At 36.9% G+C, this 23,701-nt stretch overlaps 1 protein-coding gene across 1 annotated transcript; it reads left to right on the top strand.

Annotated features, from left to right (window-relative positions):
- The first annotated feature begins 489 nt into the window (after positions 1 to 489).
- LOC106381491 (probable disease resistance protein At4g19520) lies at positions 490 to 15,164 on the top strand. Its single transcript, XM_048751191.1, has 7 exons — positions 490 to 1,259; positions 8,685 to 9,768; positions 9,858 to 10,154; positions 10,288 to 11,868; positions 11,944 to 12,540; positions 12,671 to 13,197; positions 13,349 to 15,164. Exons 1-7 carry the CDS (start codon positions 814 to 816, stop codon positions 13,599 to 13,601), a joined length of 4,785 nt encoding a protein of 1,594 aa, XP_048607148.1. The 5' UTR covers positions 490 to 813; the 3' UTR covers positions 13,602 to 15,164.
- Positions 15,165 to 23,701: the final 8,537 nt, after the last annotated feature.

Genomic DNA, 23,701 nt, shown 5'->3' on the forward strand with positions numbered 1-23,701 from the left:
TGTTTAAAACTATTTTTTAAATTGTTTTTATATTTTTAAATATTTTATATGCCGAATTCAGATTAAACAACTCTCTTAGTACATAGGACCACTGACCGAGTCATGTACTCAATATTTTTATTGTCGTAGTGTTATTGCGTGACATATTTGACAAGACAATTGACATTGTTATTTGTTCGATATATTCTATTCCTATAGTGTCATTATGACGTATCTATTGATTGGTGTATATGATATATCTCATCACAAGTATATATATGCTTAGAACATGATTATCCGGGATACTTAGTGGGTTTCTTAGTGCGTGGGTTTCCACAAAATTTTTAAGGATCGGTTACAAAAACTACTAATTAAAAACCGATTTTAGTGAGTTTCTTACACTGTTCGCGGACTCCACTGACTCATGGCGGTCCGCGATTAGTTTGCTTTTAATTTTTTTTTTTTTTTTTTTTTTTTAAAAAAAACTAAGAAATCCATTGAGTTTCTTAGGGATAATCATGGTCTTACTATATTTAACTGTTTATACAAGTCTTCTCTTCCATATATGACGTTTTATATGTTGGTATTATGTCAATATCAACATGTTGATTAATCAGTTCATACATCTACAGTAAAATAGATTTATATAGTTGCTTTATTCTTAAGATTTTTATGTTTTGGCTCTCTGCTTCTTCGTTTCTTCCGTGTTTGTCAACGGTGTTTCCTTTTCACAATGGATGACCGACTTCTTTATAGTTAGGATTATTTATAAAAAGCTGAGTTTTGTTTCAACTTATTTTTCTGCTCCCTGCCTCACATAGATCCTCAAAAAACATGGCCAGTGACACAAATTCATTGAGATACAAGGTCTACTTCAGCTTCCACAAAGGTGAAGACACAATTCGTTACTCCTTCGTCAGCCACCTTTCCGCATCTCTTCGCCGGAAAGGCCTGATTCCTTCGGCTTCATTGTTTGTGGATAACTGCTCCAATGGGACTCGGACAGAGAAACATAATTTCAAGGCCTTTGTGGTGGTCCTCTCTGAGAAGTACGTGTTATCTTCTGAATGCCTCGATGAGCTTGCGGAAATTGTTGATCGCCAGCGGGATAACCAAAACGTTGTAGTCCCGGTGTTTTATAGCATAACTCAATCGGAAGTTATGCATAAATCGCGATTGGACATATTGAGAGATACATTTCCGCTAGAGAGTAACTCAGCCGAGCGGGTAACTAGATGGATAGGCGCTCTGAAGAAAACGGTCGAGTCGTATAAGCCAAGGTAACTAAATTTAGAGTAAAGACAATCTTACTATTAATGTCATATCTTATTAAAGAAACCCAGATTTTACAAATTTATGTAGTTTCATATTAGGATATTGTTGGTAATGATATATGATGTAGTAATTAATATGTAGAGCATTGACAAATTCAATCATATGAAATTTTGTTTGAGTTAAAAGTTCATGAAACTTAACATATAACATATGACTAGATAAGATCCGCCCCTTGAATAAACATTATATATAAAAATTATTTTATGTATTATATGTTCTTACATATTATGAAATAATAAATATATATTGAATAATTAAAAATCAGTAACTATTACATGTATAATTAAATTGGTGCGAACATATAAATCAATTTTATTAATCCGGATAATTTTTTTAAAGATTTGATAGGATATGTAATTAAATTTAAATGATATTAACATACATAGTATATTTTTAATATTAATGTCTATTAAATGATTCTTTCTACTCATATGTTTTTTTTTATCATGTGCATCTTTAATAGCAAAAACTTTAAATTACTGATAACAAAATTTTTATTGTGGGATTAATAATTTTAGTAATTTATAATTTAAAAACAATTATCAATGTTAGTTCAAAACTTTTATCAAAAAAAATTATTCAAAGTAAATTTTAAAATTAAAATATTTATTTATTCAATATGGTTTATAGTTTAATTTAGAATGATATATATACATATATATTTTAAATCTTAATTATTAATTAAATTAGACATTTATTTACATGATTTTGTAATCATTTGTATTTTGTCATAACAAAAATTTTAAACAATGGATCGCAAAATTTGAATGTGAGACTTTTAACAGTTTTAGTAATTTAAAGTCGTTTTATAAAATTCAAAATATAACATATACATAAAAATCCAAATTTTTATAATATGGTTATTGTGATTTTTTTAAATTATTTTAATAGTTTAAAATTAAACAAATTTGATAGAAGATACATTATTTTTTTATCAGATCTTTATTATTCAAAATTATCAATTGTCATATATACTTTAGCCACATTGGGCAATTCCGTAATCTTTATTTAAGGAAATAATAAATGACATTAATAATGAATTTATGGTTAGTTTAATAAAAAACTTATTATATAATTAGATGGACCAACATATTTTTCTTATTATTCTAAGAATCATTCTAGTGATGACATGTGACTATAAAAAAAGTTGTAATGTTTCACAAATAATATATAGGGGACGTACAATGTGATGATGTTAAAAAATACATACGATTAGTTATATAGCATAAAAAGTCTAAATACCCATTCAGCCCTCACCCTTTACACCAAAGGCTGTATATATACGATATCTAACATTTTTATCTAAAATATATATGTCAAATCAACAAAAAAAGATTAGGGAGAAAGTTACTGAATTACATGTTTAGACTCCATTGTGAATAATATTAATAATAATTAACAAACTCTTAAATTTATGTTAATAGTAATTAACAAATTTTAAACTTTATATGTATAGCCTCTAAATCACATAAAATGAGATTATACCATTTCAAGATAATTTCTAATTTACTTCTACATTTCTCCTTTAAACCAAAAGAATTTTATTGTAAAAGTAAAAATACAAAAATATTTATTTTAGAAAATATAAAAAAATTATTTTTAATGATAAATATAAGGCATATATAGCTCAATTGATGACAGCTTATCACGTGGAAGAGTTGTTAAAGGGTAAGGTCTTGGATTCGAGTAACGCTAAATGCGCCAATAACCTACATGGAGAAATCAGTGAGGGTTCACATGTGGGTTAGGGTCGGTGCCCTGCAGGGCAAGCATGGGACCCACGGAGCGGGTAGTTTCCACGGGGCGGGTTGTTACATAAAAGTTGACTTTTATTGTAAAGCCCTGCCCGTCCACAGCTAATGGGCCACCCACGCCCGTGAGCTCTATCCTGTTCCAACGGTCGGTGCGTTAATTTTTCCAAGACCCGAAAGTCATGTTTACTGACCCTACAATCACCACATGACATTTCATCGTGCTTTGACCTCACTCACACGGTATCGCGAATCACTTCCCGATAGATCACCCATCATTCCACTACTCCAACTCAAGCACGCTTAACTCTTGAGTTCTAAACGGATGTGTGATGGAAAAGGTAAGTCAACTTTGGTGACATAAGTAACCAAATCAATTATCTTAAGCTTTTTCATATATCACAACTCGGGATGTTACAATTTATTTACTGCAAGCTTGATGTTCATCACCAAAAGTGTAGAAATCGGTTCTGCATGTAAAATGTCAATAATTTCTTCAATCTTTTGAATATATTTATGAAGAAATTACACTCTGACAAAACTTATTTTCCTGCAAACCAGAAATCATTTTTGTGTCCATGGATTCTTCTATATCAATTTTTATCTCTAGTAGCTCTTTTAGCTTTTCAACATCCTAAATGTTTCTGCCAAAACATATCAACAAAAATATGGGAGAATGGTTATCAAGGTACCTGACATAGACACAATAACCCTACTTGCAACTCTTGTAGCCAATCTTCAAAATGTACAAGTTAAAATGCTTGTATCACTTCCAAAGAGCTTGCTTCAACCCTTACACATAAGCTTTTCCTCATAAGGTTTTACAAACCCTTTTGGTTAATTCTTATTGATATCTTCGTACAAATCCACATGAAAAATGATAGTATTAACATTTGTAGGAGGTAGACTTGACACCTTATCAATGCACGTCCTGGTTCCAGAAAATGGCCATTTAACTCAGAGGCCCTAAGCTGGGGAAATCCCAATATGCTAAACGGTGAAATCTGACAACTAAAGCAACGTGGCGAGCTCACACCCATACTTGAAGGGAAGCATGCTTGATAAGTCAACAAATGCAGATGATACAATCTGACCAGCATTTTATGTCTTAAGCAATTCGACTGGTATCCACGTCACATGGAATATGTGATCTCATCTTACGTGATCGAATATATGACCTTAGCCTCAAGAAGTTGACGAACTTCTTTTGTTGCATTCAAGGTATTCTTCAACTATAAAAAGAAGGCTCACTCGACAAAAGGAAAGACCAGATTTTCTGCCTAGAGCTTGTAGGAAGAGATTTTAGAGAGACAAACTAGTTACCTCCTCGATTAGATAATCGAACTCACTTCACATTTGTAACCTCTTTCTCAATCCCGATTTACTTCTAATATAAATGAGATTTCCAACATGATATGTCCTTAATCTATTAACTAAACACTTATTCAAACCTCACTCTTAACATTTGGCGCCATCTGTGCGGACAAATCGGAAAATCTCTGTACGCAAGATAGCTCGAAGAACCTAAAAGCAATTAAACCAGCATGCATGAGCGAGGAAGAAAAACAACGAATAAAACAAACAAAGAACCGACAATAGAAGACCCAGAAATATGTCGTTAAAAGGAACTGTCATGCAATTAGAACCAACAGAGCCAAGCATGAGGCTGAGGTAGAGACCCTAATCAAATCAGGGATAGGAGCCATCGACGAACCAACAAACCATGACCTCACAAAAGCCCCGAACAACCTCATAATACATAGATAATGTAAGTCCCTTCTCCAGTTATACAACAAGCGGATGTCCCATCGATCCTCAAAATCCTATTAGCAGGAAAATACACCCTCCTCTAAACAGGCTCCTTTTGACAGTTATAGAACTAATGCTTCCACATGATTCTTCCACCTCTCTTTCGACCACATCCAAATCTCTCTCGGAAAAATCAACACCTCTAACGGATACTGCACAAGATCCCTCCACTTGGAGAAGCCTTCCCTCTACACCCTTCAAATTACAAATGGTGGCGTCCCTCTTAGCCATAACCAATTTGACCTTTGCCTACGCCTATGCGATGGCGCAATACCATCTAGCTCAATCTCTGCCATACCGTTAGCCATCTCCTCATGCAGCTCTCTACCTTGTTGTCATAGCCGTAAATGAGCAAAGTCTGCCGACCCTTAAGCTAATAAAAAGCAAACATTGAAGAAACAAATTTAGACGAAGCAAGGATCCATTCATGGACATGCGAACATAGACAAGTAAAAATACATACCCAACACGACATGTTAGCAAGGTGTCATACTCTCCCTCGGAAATAAACGATGCATCTTCCGATAATCAAGAGGTGGTTGTGGAGGCTTTGGTGGGGCAATGGCGAGAACAACTGGCCCAGTCAGCAGCAAGACTCTCATTCCCATCATAGTGTAAAATTAGCCCCTCAGAAAGGTCAGCGGTGTGACCAACCGAGCATAATTATCCACGTCGTCCTCATCAATAGAATGAGGGCTATGTATGCCAACAGTCAGAGCTTCATTGCCATCTGGTAACATACCAGCCAACGAATCCCCATGGCCAACCGGAGGAACAAACAGGTCGTGAACTGAGAAAGCCTCACCCCACACCTTCTCCTAGATTAGAAGGGCTGAGAGAAACATCACTTAATACTTTCAAAATCAACAAGGTAAGGATGACCGACTCCAACGTTGCCAGAACTTGAGGCCACCTGAGTAGAGCGAGCAGCAGACTGAAGGGACAAAGCACAAGGAATGACGCCCACCACCTCACCGGGAACGTCCACCTCTATTTTTCTCTTGACTACCTCGAATAACAAAACCCTGGGAATACCCGACTCGAGGCGAGCCTTGGGGAATCAGAAGATTAACCAGATCAGCCACCATTGCCTACTGGAGAGATAACGAGACAACATCAACAATCATTGATGACAAATGATGAGTCGGAGTAACGGAAGGAGAGTCAGGTAAACTGAAAGATTCTCTTGCCAAAGAAGAATTGGATGAATGTGAATAAGTATCGAACTCGGCTCTAATTTAGGCCAGAATATTGAATGAGATCAAACAAAGGAGATCGAGAAAGCTGAAACGAGAGGGAATCAGAAGAAAAGAAATAGAAAGAACCAAAAAAAATGTGCCGCGGAGATATTTATAGACTAAGATAAAAACGAAAAATGCATATTTTGATATGAAAAGATGCTTCATCCCCTACAAGCTACTTGATGGCCGGCCAGAAATTCTAAAACCCCACCATGAAACTGTGTCTTTCAATAACTACGACAACCATCCCAACAAAGTGGGAGATTTATTGTTGGGGTGGGCTTCACAACCCTATCGATGCATAACCCATTTCTAGAAAAGATCCATTTTACCCAAAGGTGTTAGACCGGGAAATGCCTGACCTGCTAAACGATGAAACCTGATGAAAAAGCAATGTGAAGAGTTCACATCCACTCGAAGGAAAGTGTGATTGATCTGTCAACAAATACAAATGATACTGTCTGACTGGCATTTAATGGACGAGGCGAGTTGTATCTGCGTCGCAGGAAATATGTGACCTCATCTGACATAATCGAATATATTACCTCAGCCCCAAGGATGACGAGCTTTCTTTTGTCGCATTCAAAGCATTTTTAACTATAAAAAAAGTCTCAGTCCATAGAAAGAAATATCAGCCTTTTTCTCGGAACTTCTATAGAGATAACTTAGCGACCTTGATATTCATAGCATAGCAAGCTCATTTCGATAATCGAACTTACCTTGCATTTTTAACCTCTTTCTCGATCCCAATTTACATTCGATATAAACGAGATTTCTGACTTTCTTTTTCCTTAACCTATTTACTAAACACTTAATTAAACCCCACTCTCAAGTAGATGCATGTATTCAAGATGAAAATTCAATATTATTACCATTTCCAACCCACGATACCTATGGAAGTGTGGTTAACAACATAAGAGAAAATCTTGTCATAACTACTCCTCTGATTGTGGAAGCCCCCTTGGTCCAGTGATTTGACTAAGGGTTCATTAATGCTTCTACACCAGGATGTATGGGGTTCAAACCTCAGAAAACGCAAATTATGCAGATTATGGAGAAAAATGTTACAAGAGGTCTTCAACATGCTGCAAAGGCGTATCATCGAATATGAATCTCATAGGGCGGCTCAGAGTGATGCAGTCAGACGTGCATTCTCATATGATGGTAGAATTGTCGGCTGTAAAATCATCTATGTAATATTTAATAGCATAATTAATCGGACGTTAAAAAAAAAAAAACTCCTCTGATCTACGAGTAATCTTTTCCCATTTATATTAGCTTATGCTTTACTTTTTCCTTCTTAGAAATCCACCATTTCATTTTGGAAATCCACTTGCATCAAATTTTCTTTCTTCCATTATAGTATACGATCTTATGTCCGATTTTTCGCACGACTCGATACATTTTTTGATAAATATTTTATTTTAACATTATCTCAAAACAATATTGTTTGTTTCTAATAAAAGTTCAGTAACTGTAATTAATTAATAAACTTGGAATCTAAAATAATAAAAAAATATATCTTTTAAAAATAAATTTGAGAGCCACATTGGAGTAACACACTTTCTACTCTTTATTAAAAAGGTGTTTTCCTTTTAAAATGAGAGTGCGTATTAAAGATGTTTTAACTCAGTCAGATATTTTAAGTTCATGGATTAAATTAAAAACAACTAGGTGTTTGCACCGTGTGTGCAGTGAAAAAAATTGTAAATTTAAATTATATTTTAAAACAAAATTTTATTATTCTTTTATATTTTATTTTTTCAATATTTTAATATAAATTTTGATTCAATTGAACTAAAATTAAGATAAAATAAACAATTTTGTTTAGTTACAATTATATTTAAAATAGATATGTATATATATTTAAAACTATAGTCTTATATAGATTTGTATCCATATATTTTGGATAAAATATATTAAATTAAATTGTATAAAATAATAAAAAAATTGGTATAAAAATTCTATAATTATCAAAAAGTACAACTAAACATTATTTGTAAAATTTATAGATATGTGAAAGAAGTTAATAATATTACGATTAAAATTTTAGTTTTAAAACATAATTGTACAATAATTGAAAATCTCTTTTAGTCGTAAAAGTGTATAATATAAAATACAGAAATAAACATTATTTCGAAGTTTGTAAAATATTATTATATTTTTATTATTATGTTATTTAATGTCATATTTGAATAGATTTATTTTAATGATTATGTATAATTTACTACAATATTCTAAAAAGTTTATTAAAAATATAAATAAACATTAAATGTAATTGTTCATGTCACATTTAACCATAAATCATATCATCAATTATACTATATTATGTCATATTTATTTAGTGAAAATGATTGTACAGATGACATGTGTCAAAATCAATTTACAAATAATGTCTAGGGAACTAAGGGATCGCGTGACACACGCTCACCTGTGCTTCTTAATATACTCAATTACTCATGTTTTGTAATACATGTATCTATTATATATTCACCGAATGTGTTGGTAGTTGTGTTTATTAGTATACGTTTATTAGTATAGGTTTAATAGTTGTGTTGGTCAAAAGCAGGATGGATTATGGTGATTGTGAACTTGTTGAAGAAATTGCTAGGGATGTGTACGAAAAGATGTTTCCTACCAAACGAATTGGAATCTATTCAAGGTTGCTTGAGTTGGAAAACTTTCTTTGCAAGCAACCATGGGGTGTCCGCAGCATTGGAATTTGGGGCATGCCAGGCATAGGCAAAACTACACTTGCTAAAGCAGCATTTGACCAATTTTCTGGTGATTATGAAGTTTCTTGTTTCATCAAAGATTTCGACAAAGAATTTCATATGAAAGGAATTTATTATTTGCTGCAAGAATACTTAGGGGGAACTGTCAGGGAAGAGCTTGATATAAACAATTATGTTATGGAGCCAGAACCAAAAAGAGTTCTTATTGTCCTAGATAATGTCTGCAAACCTCTGGATGCAGATGCTTTTCTGAATGGGTTTGATTGGTTTGGTCCAGGGAGTTTGATAATCATAACTTCTAGAGACAAACAAGTATTCGTGCAATGTGGCGTCAATCAAATATATGAGGTTCAAGGTTTCAATGTAGACGAGGCAAAGAAACTATTCTCATCTGGAATAGATTGGAGCAAAAGGAGTGGTTTGGATACTCTTGAACCTTATTTGAGGTCAGTGATACAATATTCTAGTGGAAATCCTTTAGCTCTCAGCTTTTATGGAAAAGAGCTGCTACCCAAGAATATAGAAGAAATAGAGACAGAGCTCCTCAGTCTGAAGCAAATTCCTCCGCCTTTGATTATGGAAGCAATCAAAATCAGCTACTATACACTTAATGACAGCGAGAGGACTATGTTTCTAGACATTGCTTGTTTCTTCAGAGGAGAAAATGTGGATTACGTGATGCAACTGTTTGAAGGGTGTGGTTTCTTTCCACATGTTGGAATATCTGTCCTAGTTGATAAATGCCTGGTGACTATTTTAGAAGGCAAGATGCAAATGCATGATCTCATTCAGGTCGTTGCAAAGGAGATTTCCAATGAAGAGACTGTACAGCTAGAAAGACATTGCAGATTATGGGACGCTTCAATTATTCAATCTCTGCTAGAAGATAAAGAACCCAAATCAGTTGGGGAGTCTATGGTACGTTATGGAATGTTAATAAAATTCATGATTTTTTTAATGGCTGAGGATATTAATTAGTAATTTATTAGCCTCTCTTGTGTTTTCAGGGTATTGAAGATATTGAAGCCATATTTCTAGATATATCCAACTTGAAATTTTATGTCAATCCTAATGCTTTCAAGAGTATGCGTAATCTTAGATTTTTAAAGATATACAGCTCCAATCATGGAAAGCATCAAGGACTTGGCATATATAAATCTCTTGAGTCTCTTCCAAATGAGCTAAGGCTACTCCATTGGGAGAATTACCCTCTAAACTACTTGCCCCATGATTTTGATCCTAGCCACCTTGTTGAACTTAACATGCCTTACAGTAAACTTGAAAAGCTTTGGGATGGAATAAAGGTAGCAAAAAAATTGTATTCACATCTTACACATTACTAAATACATAAGAGGCATAAGCCAATGATCTCATTGTCAAATGATTTGAGTTTGAAACTTAACAATCTTGTCATTTATTCTGTAATTTTTTTCTCAGAATCTGGAGATGCTAAAGACGATCAAGCTATGTCATTCCCAAGAACTTGTTGAAATTAACGATATTTCAAATGCTCAAAATGTTGAGGTAATTGATCTCCAAGGCTGTATAAAATTTCCGAGTTTTCCAGCCACGGGTCATCTACAACATCTCCGAGTTATTAATCTTTCTGGTTGCGTGGAGATCAAAAGCTTTACAGAGGTTCCACCAAATATCGAGGCATTGTATCTCAGTGGAACTAGTATAAGAGAGATACTAACATTAACTACGGGGCTCACCTCGCAATGTAGGAACTGCATAGATTGTCTTCATGTCCAAACTTTGGATTTTCTTAGAGTTCTTGATCTCTCCGGCTGCTCAAGGCTAGAAGAGATTCAGTGTTTCCCAAGGAACATGAAAGAATTAAATCTTTCTGATACTGCGATCAGAAAAATTCCATCATCAATCGGTCATCTCACTGCACTTGAGGTACTGAATTTAACTAACTGCAAAAGGCTTCAACACTTGCCCATGGGAATGAGTAACTTGACCTCTCTTGTTAAGCTCATGCTAACTGGCTGCTCAAAGCTTGAGCATATTCAAGATTTGCCAACGGGCCTGAAAGAGCTATATCTTGCTGAGACGGCTATTAGAGAACTGCCATCGTCAATTTGTCATCTCTCTGAACTTGTTGTATTCGATGCCGAGAACTGCCAAAAGCTTCAAGATTTGCCTACAGCAATGGGTAACTTAAACTCTCTATCTATGCTAAAGTTATCTGGCTGCTTAGAGCTTGAGGACATCCACGATCTTCCACGGAACCTAAAGATTTTGAATCTAGCTGAGACTCCTATAAGGAAAATGCCATCATCATTTGAAGATCTCACTGAACTAATTTCAGTAGATTTAAATCATTGCAAAAGGCTGCAACATCTTCAAATGGGATCTTACAAGTCCTTAGTCAGGATTGAGCTTTCTGGCTGCTCAGACCTGGATTCTATTATTGGTTTCTCACTTCAAGACATGGGACAACATCATATAGATGGGATTGAGAAAGTGAGGTTATGTGGGCCTCCTCCATGTAATGTCATCTTTATTTGGGAGAACTGGAGAACATTTCATGTCATACCAGGGGAGAAAATGGGCTCCAAATGTTGTATGAAGCTTACGCCATTTTTAGCCTCGCCATATCGATCGAAGCTGCCTTCTTCATTTTTATCCTCCTTGTACGCATTGGTGTCGTTGTTGCTCAGTAATGCCAACCTACTCGACATACCTCAAGAGATATGTCATTTTCCTTCACTAAAGACATTGGATCTCAGCGGAAACGACTTTAGCAAACTTCCTAAAAGCATGAAGCAGCTTTGTAAGTTGGAAAGTCTTATATTATGTCGCTGCAAAAAACTCAAATCACTCCCAGAGCTTCCCCAATGTCTAGAGACTTTGAATGCACATGGTTGTGTGTCTCTCAAGAATGTTCATAGGAGTTTCGAGCAGTTTCCTAGACATTGCACGTTCAGCAATTGTTTTAATATTTCTTCAGACTCTGTCAAGAATATTTTAGACAATAGTATAGCTCACATGGCCAGACACCCTTGCCAGGTACCTCTCTCTCTCTCTCTCTGCACATTTTCATATATATATATATATATAATTTCTTTTGCCTTTCTGAAACAGAATCTCATCAAAGCACAAGTATCCAGTTTCTCTGTTCCGGCATTCACTGGTCTGAATTCCATCTTTCACTTGCAACGAAGTTCATCAGTGAAGATAAGGATTAATCATATTATAAAGCTTTTGGGGTTTAAAATAACGGTTGTAGTTGCATTTTGGGATGACTCTCGCAATGCTGCTAGTTTCGGTATCAGGTGTGTCTGTAGATGGAAAAACAAGAAAGGTCTCTCACGTCGCTTAGAAAGAGTTTTCTACTGCTGGACTCCAGAGGAAGTTGCTCAAAGTGTTCTGGAAAATCACATGTTTGTCTTCTGTGATGTCTCAATGCATCTGGGTATTGCTGATGGGAATGACCATGATATATTGGATGATCTAATTGTATTTGAGTTCGTTCCTGTTAACGGGAAGAACAGGGTTCTTGATGATTGTTGCACTATTACAGAATGTGGAGTAGATGTAATTACTGAAAAAACAGACAAAGCAAGTCATGACTTGAGGCGGCCAGGTTCTGCCTTAGACTCCATGGAGCTTTCCTCTTATGTGTTACCACAATTCAAGAAGCGGAAACGAAGTTTCTCAGGATCAAAAGACATTGAAATGGTACATCTGACTTTTTCATTGGCGGTTTCATCTTTCTTTTTTTTTTTTTTGAAGTTTATATAATCTCTTGAAATTTAGAAAGGTTTATTTGGTTGCGTGTAGTAATATAATCAGATTGATTTTACTTTAGGAACACGACAGGTTGATCTTATCAGAAACAAATAGAAGGGTAGCTTCTGATATGGCTCCTCTTTCTTCATCTTCTTTGTCTCCTCGTCCGAGATACGACGTTTTCTTGAGCTTCTATGAAGATGTCCGAAGAACATTTGTCAGCTATCTAATCAAGGAATTTAAATGGCTAGGAATCACTGCAGTATACAGCGGATTAGTGGGATGCGAGGTGACAAGTCATCCTGAGGTCACAGAAGCCATTAAGAAATCAAGGATATCAGTTGTCATTCTTTCAAAAAATTATGTTTCTTCAAGTAGGTGCTTGAATGAATTGGTGGAGATCATAACATGGAGTAAAGAAACATGGGGATACCGAGTGATACCAGTTTATTACGAAGTGGATCCATCTTATGTAAGGAAGCAGACCAAAACTATTGGAAAGGGCTTGGTGGGAACATTTTTGGGGAAAGTAGAGAAGCCAGAGGTGAAATGGAGGAGAGCTTTGACATACATTGTCGATGAAGCTGGTGAATCTTCCCAGGACTGGTTTGTATTAAATCTCTTATGTCAATGTTTTTATTATTTTTTGTTCTTAGAATTATTATGCGTGAGTCTTAAGCATTATGAGATATTTGTGGTAGACCAGAAAGTTTTGCTATTTTCATCGTTTAACTGTAGACGTTTTTTTTATTGTCAGGAATGATGACACGAAAATGATTGAGAAGATTGCTACTAATGTTTCAAAACAAGTAGATGTCATGGAATCAAATGGATTTGATACAGTGTTTATTAAGGAGACAGAGGACATTGAAGAGTTTGAGACAAACATCTGGGATAAGTTAGATGGTGTGCACATCATCCCGAGCTGGTATATGTATGCATTCTCTTTGATTTATCTGTGTCTTCTTGCTTCCCAAAGTGATTACATTACGCCTTCTGTATATATATGATATGATCAATTCAAGGAAGGCTCTTGTAACATCAGCCTAGACCTTCTTCTTCACTAATTCATACTGCTTTGTCAAGTTCCCATTGTATCAAGTCTATCTTTAAGATCTTGACGGTATGACTATGAGGCAAGCACAATGATTATTGACTTTTAATTCTCAGAAGAAAACCAAACGGACTATCAAATAGAGAAATGGTTGTTCCTGCTTTCATGTTTCCCCTAACGTGACCAAATATATGTCAATGTGCTTCTGGAGTGTTATATCAAAATCCTAATTACTTCTTCAGCTCACTGTAACGACCCGGTTTATCCAAAACCGGTTTGGTTTGGTTTAACTACAATTATAATTATAACTAAAATCCTCCCCTTTTACTTTTGGTCAACCGTGCGATGTATATATCATCGTACGCATCTCCTTCCTCGTAATAACCTAGCCGTCATCTTTCTTATGCGGCAACTCTCGAGGCTTCTCATCACCAGCCACCTATGTTCATCAAATTGTCTTCCACCACCGGAGAAGCCATCGTTGTTGTGATTCATGCCATTGGGAACGTGACCAAGATGAGATGAGAAAGTGAAACCGGACCCGTCACGTTCCATCACGACCAACCACAGATTTGCACCGCCACGATCCGCTTGTTGCCGTAGTTGTCATAAACCACCTTCAGGATCCAAGCTAGAGAGATCGTGATCTCACACCTGCTTGCACCACTGTCGCTACTCAGCCCCGATCACCAACCGTTACCATCAGATACATGGCTAAGAAGTGATTTTGCGAGAGGTTTGTAGTACGATCCAGGGGATTCTAGGCGGTGTGCCATGTCTCTTGGGATATATCTCTTTTCCAGTAATCTGTAGCAGCAAACGGAATCGAGATCGGAGTTGTGCAGGAAAAGTTATTGCTGTTGCTTTTTGGGCAAGAATAAGCTGAAGCTATTGCGCTGCAGAAACAGTTCCGACCAGTCTCAGCGTAAAGGTGAAATGGTCAACCTAATCAAAATATTTCAGTCTGGAATTTTGTCAGTAAGTATTTAACTCTTTTATCTATCATCTCCAAGAAGCGGATCGTTATTCCGAGTTATATTCTGAGAGTTATGCTTGTTTTCGCGAGGAGATCTGCTGCAGTCTTTGTTTACAACCAGCCTCGAGCTGAAGCCATTATGGCTGATCAAATGATGTCCGATCAGAGTAAACTCGGTGGCTACGGACAGAGGACATATAGGACTACATTCTGACCGGAGGGATTGAAAAGTTATCGGTCAGTTCTTGAGTTATTCATCTGCTTTCTATAGGCTTCAGTTTTGCCAGAATCATCATATTTATTTATTTTCAGAGAGTTTTGGAGTTGCGCTATTTTAGAGCCGTCAAGGTCCATTATGTGTTTTGTCAGATTATCTTCAGAACCCGTGGCAAAGGTGAGGGTCTATTCCGTAAATCCCGTACCAGTGTAGAATTATCTCTATCGTAGTTTAGATTTCGAATCATGATCCGTCTGTTTGAATTGAGTCTTGATTGTTAGTTAGTTAGTTCATTCACTGTAAACTAGAACTAGGGGTCTAGAGGATTCAACCGTTGATTTATTGCGTGATGTTAAGAGATCCGATATATATATATGTATGTACACATAGCTATGAGTAGGGCTTATGTGCGCGGGCGGGGGCTCAGAGATGTCTGGGCTAGCGATGCTACTTTGATTGTGCGGGCAGGGGTTCAGAGACGTCTGGACTTGCGATGCTACTTGTGTGGGCGTGTGGTGCAGAGACGTTTGTACCATGGACGCTACTTGAGAGGGCGGGGGTACAGAGACAGACTGTACTAGCGACGCTACGTATTATATATCCATATGAGGAGATGCGGGGTGTATGGACTAGCTATATACTATCATTGCATTGTTTGTGTTGTGTTTGTGTGATGCTTTAGGCATCTTGTTTGTTCATGTTAGAGCTAAACTTCCATAGTGGGAGTTCTATTACTCAAGTCAGTGTTTTGCGTGTTTAGCATCCCATACCTCACGGAGTAACTCCCTTGTTACTCACCTCTCCTATTCCTTCCCCTTTCAGGTGAGACCGACGAGCAGGAGTGATTGCTATCGGACTGGTGCTTTGGGAGTTTTATTTCTGTCTTTTTCAGACTTGCGGATTTTATGCTTTTATCGATATTTTCGGGATTTATTATGTTATTTGGATTTATGGCTATTTATTGGATTTACGACTTTGGAGTTGACTTTTGAGAAGTAATAAATGGAGATTTCAGACTTTTTATTTATTTAAGTTATTTTGGAAAATACGGGTGTTACAACTTTGTATCAGAGCGGGGTTTCGTCCCGGCTCTGACCCGGGATGGCGATTTGTTGGGACGTGGTTTTGACGTGGTTTTAACTCTATTTTAATTCGGTTTAATCGGTTTTAAAAAATTTTCGAATCAGGGGATTTGGTAGTTTTAAAGAAAGAAAAATACAACACCTTTCAGTTCAGTAACTTCTAACCCAAGTGTCTTTTTATTGACGATGAGTTTATCATCGTCATCCGCTCTCTAGCAAACAGGGTTTCAGCCAGATGTTCGAGAGATGGATGATGTCACAATTTGATAGATTGCTCAGGTGTGTATCAGTTTCGTCTGTCGTGTTCAGAGATTGTCCGCATGTGGTATATGTGATGTTGCGACCACCCAAACTTCAAGCCATCGCTCCACGAGTTTTTATTATTGGATATTATGTGGTATGAGATGTGAGCCTTGAGTTGGCATGTGTTATTCGTGTGTATGAGTATATTTACTGCCTTGGAGGCATAGTTATTTTGTAAACTCGTGGGGATCGCTTTTGGATTGGGGTGCGACAGCTTGCATTGTGTGATATTGGAGTTACGCTTGGTATGTTTTCCAGTTTTTGGCAGTGTTGATCATTTCAGAGATGTGTCAGTTCGGACAGCTGACATACGTTGGGAGCTATTTATATTGATTGCGGTGTACCAGTTATGCTTGGAGGGCCGATTGGTTCAGAGACTCGTCAGAGATGGAGTTGTGTTTTGCGATATCATTCTTGGGACGGACTGGTTATCACGACATCAAGTACTGTTGGATTGCCTGAGGGCAAGATTTCATATTTCTGGAGCAGAGCATATTTTAATTGCATACATTCTACATGCAGAGGAGTTATTGGATATGGGGAGTAAATGGATGTTGGTGATCATTTCGATGCTCAACATGAGTTGCAGGATCTTCTAATTACCTCGGAGTATGGAGATGTATTTGAGGCCTTTGGAAGGGCCGTCACCAGCCAGAGCAGATTTTCTTAAGATCGAGTTGGAGTCAGGGACAGCACCGGTTTCACGAGTTCTGTACCGATTAGCGCCAGCAGAGATGGCTGAAAGAACATATGGAAGATTCATCAGACAAGAGATTTATCAGGCCACGTAATTCGCCGTGGGGAGCACCAGTGTTGTTTGTAAAGAAAAGAAAATGATGGGAGTTTCAGGCTTTGTATCGACTACATAGACTTGAACATGGTAACCATCATCAGATTGCTATAGTTGAGGAGTGTGTACGGAATGTGGGTTTCCGTATACGTTATGGATATTATGAGTTTTGGTGATATAATTTTGGGTCGACGAACGCACCGATAGCATTTGAGAAGCTTATGAATGATGCCTTTTGCGAACACTTGGATTAGTGCGCGACTGTACGCATCGACGACCCCATTGATTTATTCTTGGAGTAGAGGGACCATGATGAGCGTTTTCGGATTGTGTATTGATGCATGAGGATCAGGTCATTCCATATACATTGCATCAGTTGAGACCTCACGAGACCCACTACCCTATTCATGATTCGTAGTGGCTGCAGTGGTATTTGCGTTATAGTTTTGGAGATTGTAATTGTACAGGAAGGAAGTTCAGATTCTCTGGGATCATTGGAGTCTGAAATCTATCTTCATTCATTAAAACTTGTACTTGGACAGTGCAGTTGGATTGAGTTGATAGCAGGCTACAGTTTGGATATTGCATACCATCTGGTAAAGACAACCAGGTGAAAAATGCCTTGGGTGGGCACATGAGCAACGTATCAGGAACCAAAGAGGTTCATGAGTTTACTGGGACATTTTCTAGTCTCAGATTGTGTGGCGTTACTGTCAATGGAGAGACATATGGCCTTGGGACTTTGAAGCAGGCAGTCTTGCTATGGAGGATACGCCAAGCGCATGTTAGCGTTATGGCTTTGTAAGACGATCGAGATTGGGAGTATTGGATATCATAAGTGTTGAGCGGGATAGTTTTGAGCGGGATGTACCTGTACCGAAACCGAAACCGAGTTGTGTGTTGGACGATAAGCTGTTAAGAAAAGGGATATTACAGCAAATACATCACTCGTGTTTCTCTACCCATCGGGAACACCAAGGGGTACAAAGATATGAAGTGTTAACTATAATTGGTCTAGTATGAAGAGAGTTGTAGCTTTATTGCGTCACAGTGACAGACATGTCAGATGGCTATGTCAGAGGATCAATTATCTATCATGTTATTTTTGAGCTTGCTTTTGCCGGAGTGGAAATGAGGCATGGTGATTATGGACGTTGTTATTGGATTTTAAATAACCATATGTGGAAAGGATGCCACATCGGTAATCATGGATAGACTTACCAAGTCAGCCCATTTCCTAAGTAATTAAGAAGACATTCAGAGTTAATCAGTTGGAGCAGACCTACATTATTGAGTCTGGGAGGTTTCATGGATGTCAACATTGTATCAGATTGGGATTTGAAGTTCACGTCTACATTTTTGGAGTCATTCAGAAGGAAGTTGGGACAAAGATCCACAGGAATACAACTTATTATCAGCATACAGATGGTTAGTCAAAGAGAACTATTCAGACTTAGAGGACATGCTTAGGGATTGCGTCTTACAGTGGGATGGAAGATCGGAAAGCATTACATCTAGCAGAGTTTTCCTAAATCGACAACTATCGTTCGAGCAATGAGATGACACCGTATGAGGCTATTTATGGTAGGCCTTGTCGTATACCACTTTGTTGGACCAAAGTGAGGGAGTGACATGAGTTAGAACTATTAATGGTTCAAGAGATGGTATAGCAAATGGACATGCTCAAGGATTGGCTTTGGGAAGCCCATGACGGCAGAGGATTTATGCAGCTAAGCGCCGTAAGGATTTGAAGTTACATATGGGCGATCTAGTGTACCTGAAAATAATGACATTTCAGGGAGGACTTAAGACTCATAAGCTGAAGCAACTTAAACCGAGGTACATTAGACTGTATCCTTCGGTGGAGCGAATTGGAGCAGTTGATCGCAGTTATTTTATCAGCAGTGTATCAGACTTTCATGACGTGGTTCATGTTTCAGCGATGAGAAAGGATTGAAGGAGAGCCAAAATTTATTTTGCAGCAGACGTCAAATGACCGCATATGGATTTTATGCACCATGTCAGCTAGTGGAGATTTTGGATCATCAAGTGAAAGCAATTCAGAGAATATCGACTGTGTTTGTCAGAGTTGTTGGGAGAGAGATGGGATTCAGGAGGAGACCTGAGAGGCCGGGCGAGGATTAATATTTGAGGTTTTGTTACGATGATATTGGACAAGTCAGCTTATGACTTGAATTCGGGGACGAATTCTTTATTATTGGGAGAGAATTGTAACGACCCAATTTATCCAAAACCGGTTTGGTTTTGTTTAATTACAATTATAATTATAACTAAAATCCTCCCCTTTTACTTTTGGTCAACCGTGCAATGCATATATCATCGTACGCATCTCCTTCCTCGTAATAACCTAGCCGTCATCTTTCTTATCAACTCTCGAGGCTTCTCATCACCAGCCCCCTATGTTCATCAAATTGTCTTCCACCACCGGAGAAGCCATCGTTGTTGTGATTCATGCCATTGGGAACGTGACCAAGATGAGATGAGAAAGTGAAACCGGACCCGTCACGTTCCATCACGACCAACCACAGATTTGCACCGCCACGATCCGCTTGTTGCCGTAGTTGTCATAAACCACCGTCAGGATTCAAGCTAGAGAGATCGTGATCTCACACCTGCTTGCACCACTGTCGCTACTCACCCCCGATCACCAACCTTAACCATCAGATACATGGCTAAGAAGTGGTTTTGCGAGAGGTTTCTAGTACGATCCAGGGGATTCTAGGCTACGCGCCATGTCTCTTGGGATATATCTCTTTTCCAGGAATCTGTAGCAGCAAAAGTTATTGTTGTTGTTTCTTGGGCAAGAATAAGCTTAAGATGTTGCGCTGCAGAGACAGTTCCGACCAGTCTCAGCGTAAAGGTGAAATGGTCAACCTAATCAAAATATTTCAGTCTGGAATTTTGTCAGTAAGTATTTAACTCTTTTATCTATCATCTCCAAGAAGCGGATTGTTATTGCGAGTTATATTGTGAGAGTTATGCTTGCTTTCGCGAGGGGATCTGCTGCAGTTTTTGTTTACGACCAGCCTGGAGCTGAAGTCATTATGGCTGATCAAATGATGTCCGATCAGAGTAAACTCGGTGGCTACAGACAGAGGACATATAGGAATACATTCTGACCGGAGGGATTGAAAAGTTATCGGTCAGTTCTTGAGTTATTCATCTGCTTTCTATAGGCTTCAGTTTTGCCAGAATCATCATATTTATTTATTTTCAGAGAGTTCTGGAGTTGCGCTATTTTAGAGCCGTCAAGGTCCATTATGTGTTTTGTCAGATTATCTTCAGAATCCGTGGCAAAGGCGATGGTCTATTCCGTAAATCATGTACCAGTGTATAATTCTCTCTATCGTAGTTTAGTTTTCGAATCATGATCCGTCTGTTTGAATTGAGTCTTGATTGTTAGTTAGTTCATTCACTAAAAACTGGAACTAGGGGTCTAGAAGATTCAACCGTTGATTGATTGCGTGATGTTAAGAGATGTGATATATATATGTATGTACACATAGCTATGAGTAGAGACTATGTGCGCAGGCAGGGGCTCGGAGATGTCTGGGCTAGCGACGCTACTTTGATTGTGCGGGCAAGGGTTCAGAGACGTCTGGACTTGCGATGCTACTTGTGCGGGCATGTGGTGCAGAGACGTTTGTACCATGGACGCTACTTGAGATGGTGGGGGTTCAGAGACAGACTGTACTAGCGACGCTACGTATTTTATCCATATGAGGAGATGTGGGGTGTATAGACTAGCTATATGCTATCATCGCATTGTTTGAGTTGTGTTTGTGTGATGCTTTAGGCGTCTTGTTTGTTCATGTTAGAGCTAAACTTCCATAGTGGGAGTTCTATTACTCAAGTCAGTGGTTTGCGTGTTTAGCATCCCATACCTCACGGAGTAACTCCCCTGTTACTCACCCCTCCTATTCCTTCCCCTTTCAGGTGAGACTGGCGAGCAGAAGTGATTGCTATCGGACTGGTGCTTTGGGAGTTTTATTTCTGTCTTTTTCAGACTTGCGAATTTTATGCTTTTATCAATATTTTCGGAATTTATTATGTTATTTGGATTTATGGTTATTTATTGGATTTACGACTTTGGAGTTGACTTTTGAGAAGTAATAAATGGAGATTTCAGACTTTTTATTTATTTAACTTATTTCGAAAAATACTGGTGTTACACTCACTTTCTTCTGAAAAATAATCGGATCACTTTGAAACACTCTTACATTTTTCTTGTTGGTGCAAATGTTAAAAACCCCTCTTACTTCTCTGCAACAAAGCATCCTTTCGCGATGTTACATCATAACGATATCACGAAGGATCTATCAAAATTACTGGAATCTCACCTACACCTAAACTCTATCCGTACTATTAAAGCAGAATCCCTAATAGGATTTTGCCCCTAACTTTTCAAGTTATTTACATACCATTGCCATTGCCTATTTTTCTTTTAAAAAAAAAATAAAGCCAATATGTTTCGACCAAGTAGAATCGAGAGTTTTTATGGCGAATCACATTACAGCACTATTTAAAACGAATCTAATTAAAAATAGATGTGTCTATGCATTTATTAAAAGGGAAATTGGACTGTATAGCTATAAAATAAACCATAATTAAATATCTAGCAAAAAAAAAAAGCACCTCCTTTATTTATGTAATATATACTATATTGTCCCTCATTTCCGGTTAATGAAAGAGAAAAACATATTTTTATTCTTTTTTTGATTATCAGTTACAACAACTCTTCTTCCATTCCTACCACTTTATCCTCCGTCACATTTACAATACATCATCACCAACTCTACGTTGTGTTTTGTATTTATAGCCACTTAATCACTATCTTTTTTCTATAATCAATACCCTTTTTTCATAATCATTCTCCTTATTCATACTCACATTTATCATTGCCCCACCAAAGCCTCCACAACCACCTCCAAATCCATAATCTTTGCAACATATGTCGTATCCGCTTCTGAAATCTACAGACCACGACGGTGTTACGGTGAAGGCGCCCTTGTTTGTTCAGTAAGTTCCAAGTAGTACTATGCTATTTGAATAATATGTACTATGTCATTTCGTTTGTTACTATTCTATTTTAATAATGCTTCATATTATGTACTATGTCCATATTTTGATATTTGAGTTAGGGATTTCCTTTTAGGGTTTAGTGATTAGTGTTTTTGATTTAGTTTATGAAAGGTTTGGGTTGACTTTGGGGTAAACATTACCTTCTTTCCTGTAATCATAGACATTTCAAAATTTGGAACATTAATATGTGCTATGTTATTTCGTTTGTTACTACTATATTTTGATAATGCTTCATATTATGATATACTATGTGCATATTTGATATTTGGGTTATGGTTTATATTTCTTTTAGGGTTTAGTGATTAGTGTTTAAGGCTTAGTTTATAGAAGGTTTAGGTTGACATTGGGTAAACATTACTTCATTCCCTGTAATCATAAACATTTCAAAATTTGAACAATATGTACTATGTTATTTGTTTGTTACTATTCTATTTGTATATTTAAATTTTTGAGTTTATTTTGATATTTGGATTAGGGTTTATATTTCCTCTTAGGGTTTAGTAATTAGTGTTTTTGGTTTAGTTTATAAAAAGTTTGGGTTGACCTTGGGGTAAGCAACTTCCACTATTATTAAACCATTTTAAAATTTCATTAATATGAACTATACCGTTTAGAATATTCTATTCTATTTACTATGTTTATCTTCTTCCGTAACATTATCTGTTTCTCCAATCATCGCAGTCATAGTAATCTTTATATGAAAGATGACTGGTTCTTTTGGATTGACGACCTCTGTTTCATCCGTAATCACTCCTACTGTAGCCACTATCTTTGTAGTCACCGCCACCGCCGGTGCGTTAACCACTACCTCCTCCGCAATAATCATCAACGTCATTTTCTTATAAATCTAAAAAGAGAAATTGGGATGATTGGAGGAAAAGATAATTACTGGCAACTGGTTCAAAAGAAGGACGAAACCGGAAAAATATTGCACAAATGCTATGAGATCTAATAATGTCAAAATCAATGCTATATTCTTAATTTGTTGTTGAAATATGGCTAGTTGGCAAATAAGCTCTTATTAAAATCGAACACCATATCGAATTAATGTTAAATATCGAAAGATTTCATGCTGTAATGCTATAATCAGTTATAGAAATTTCTTCATCATTTATTCTAATAATTTTTTGATTAAACATTTATGGAGAATTTTGTTCCCATAATGATAAGTTTCCGTGATTTTGTAAAGATCATAACTCATTCTACAATTTATTTTTCTTATAAATAAAGCCATTGAATGGATATCCAATAATTACCATAAAATCCATATAACCCAACTCTTGATACCAAACCATTTTTTTTGTGGATCGTAAGAATTCTAAACAATGAGAACTAGCAAAACAAATATAGAAAATGGATATACCAGTAGGGATCCAAAGTAAACTATCACAAATCTATCTTGTGTGTGGATGACCAAAGATTTTTATTATAAAAGCTTCATATTTGCTTCTGAATAGTTGAATCTCAAGTGAGATAATCTTCATATTTATCCAGAAACACCACTTTTCAAACTGAATTGGGAACGGTTGTCACTCTCTTTTTAATACTCCAGTAGGAGTCACTGAAATGAGACAACTCTTTATAT

This window comes from Brassica napus, chromosome C3 (assembly GCF_020379485.1).
Source record: "Brassica napus cultivar Da-Ae chromosome C3, Da-Ae, whole genome shotgun sequence".
Taxonomy (NCBI): domain Eukaryota; kingdom Viridiplantae; phylum Streptophyta; class Magnoliopsida; order Brassicales; family Brassicaceae; genus Brassica; species Brassica napus.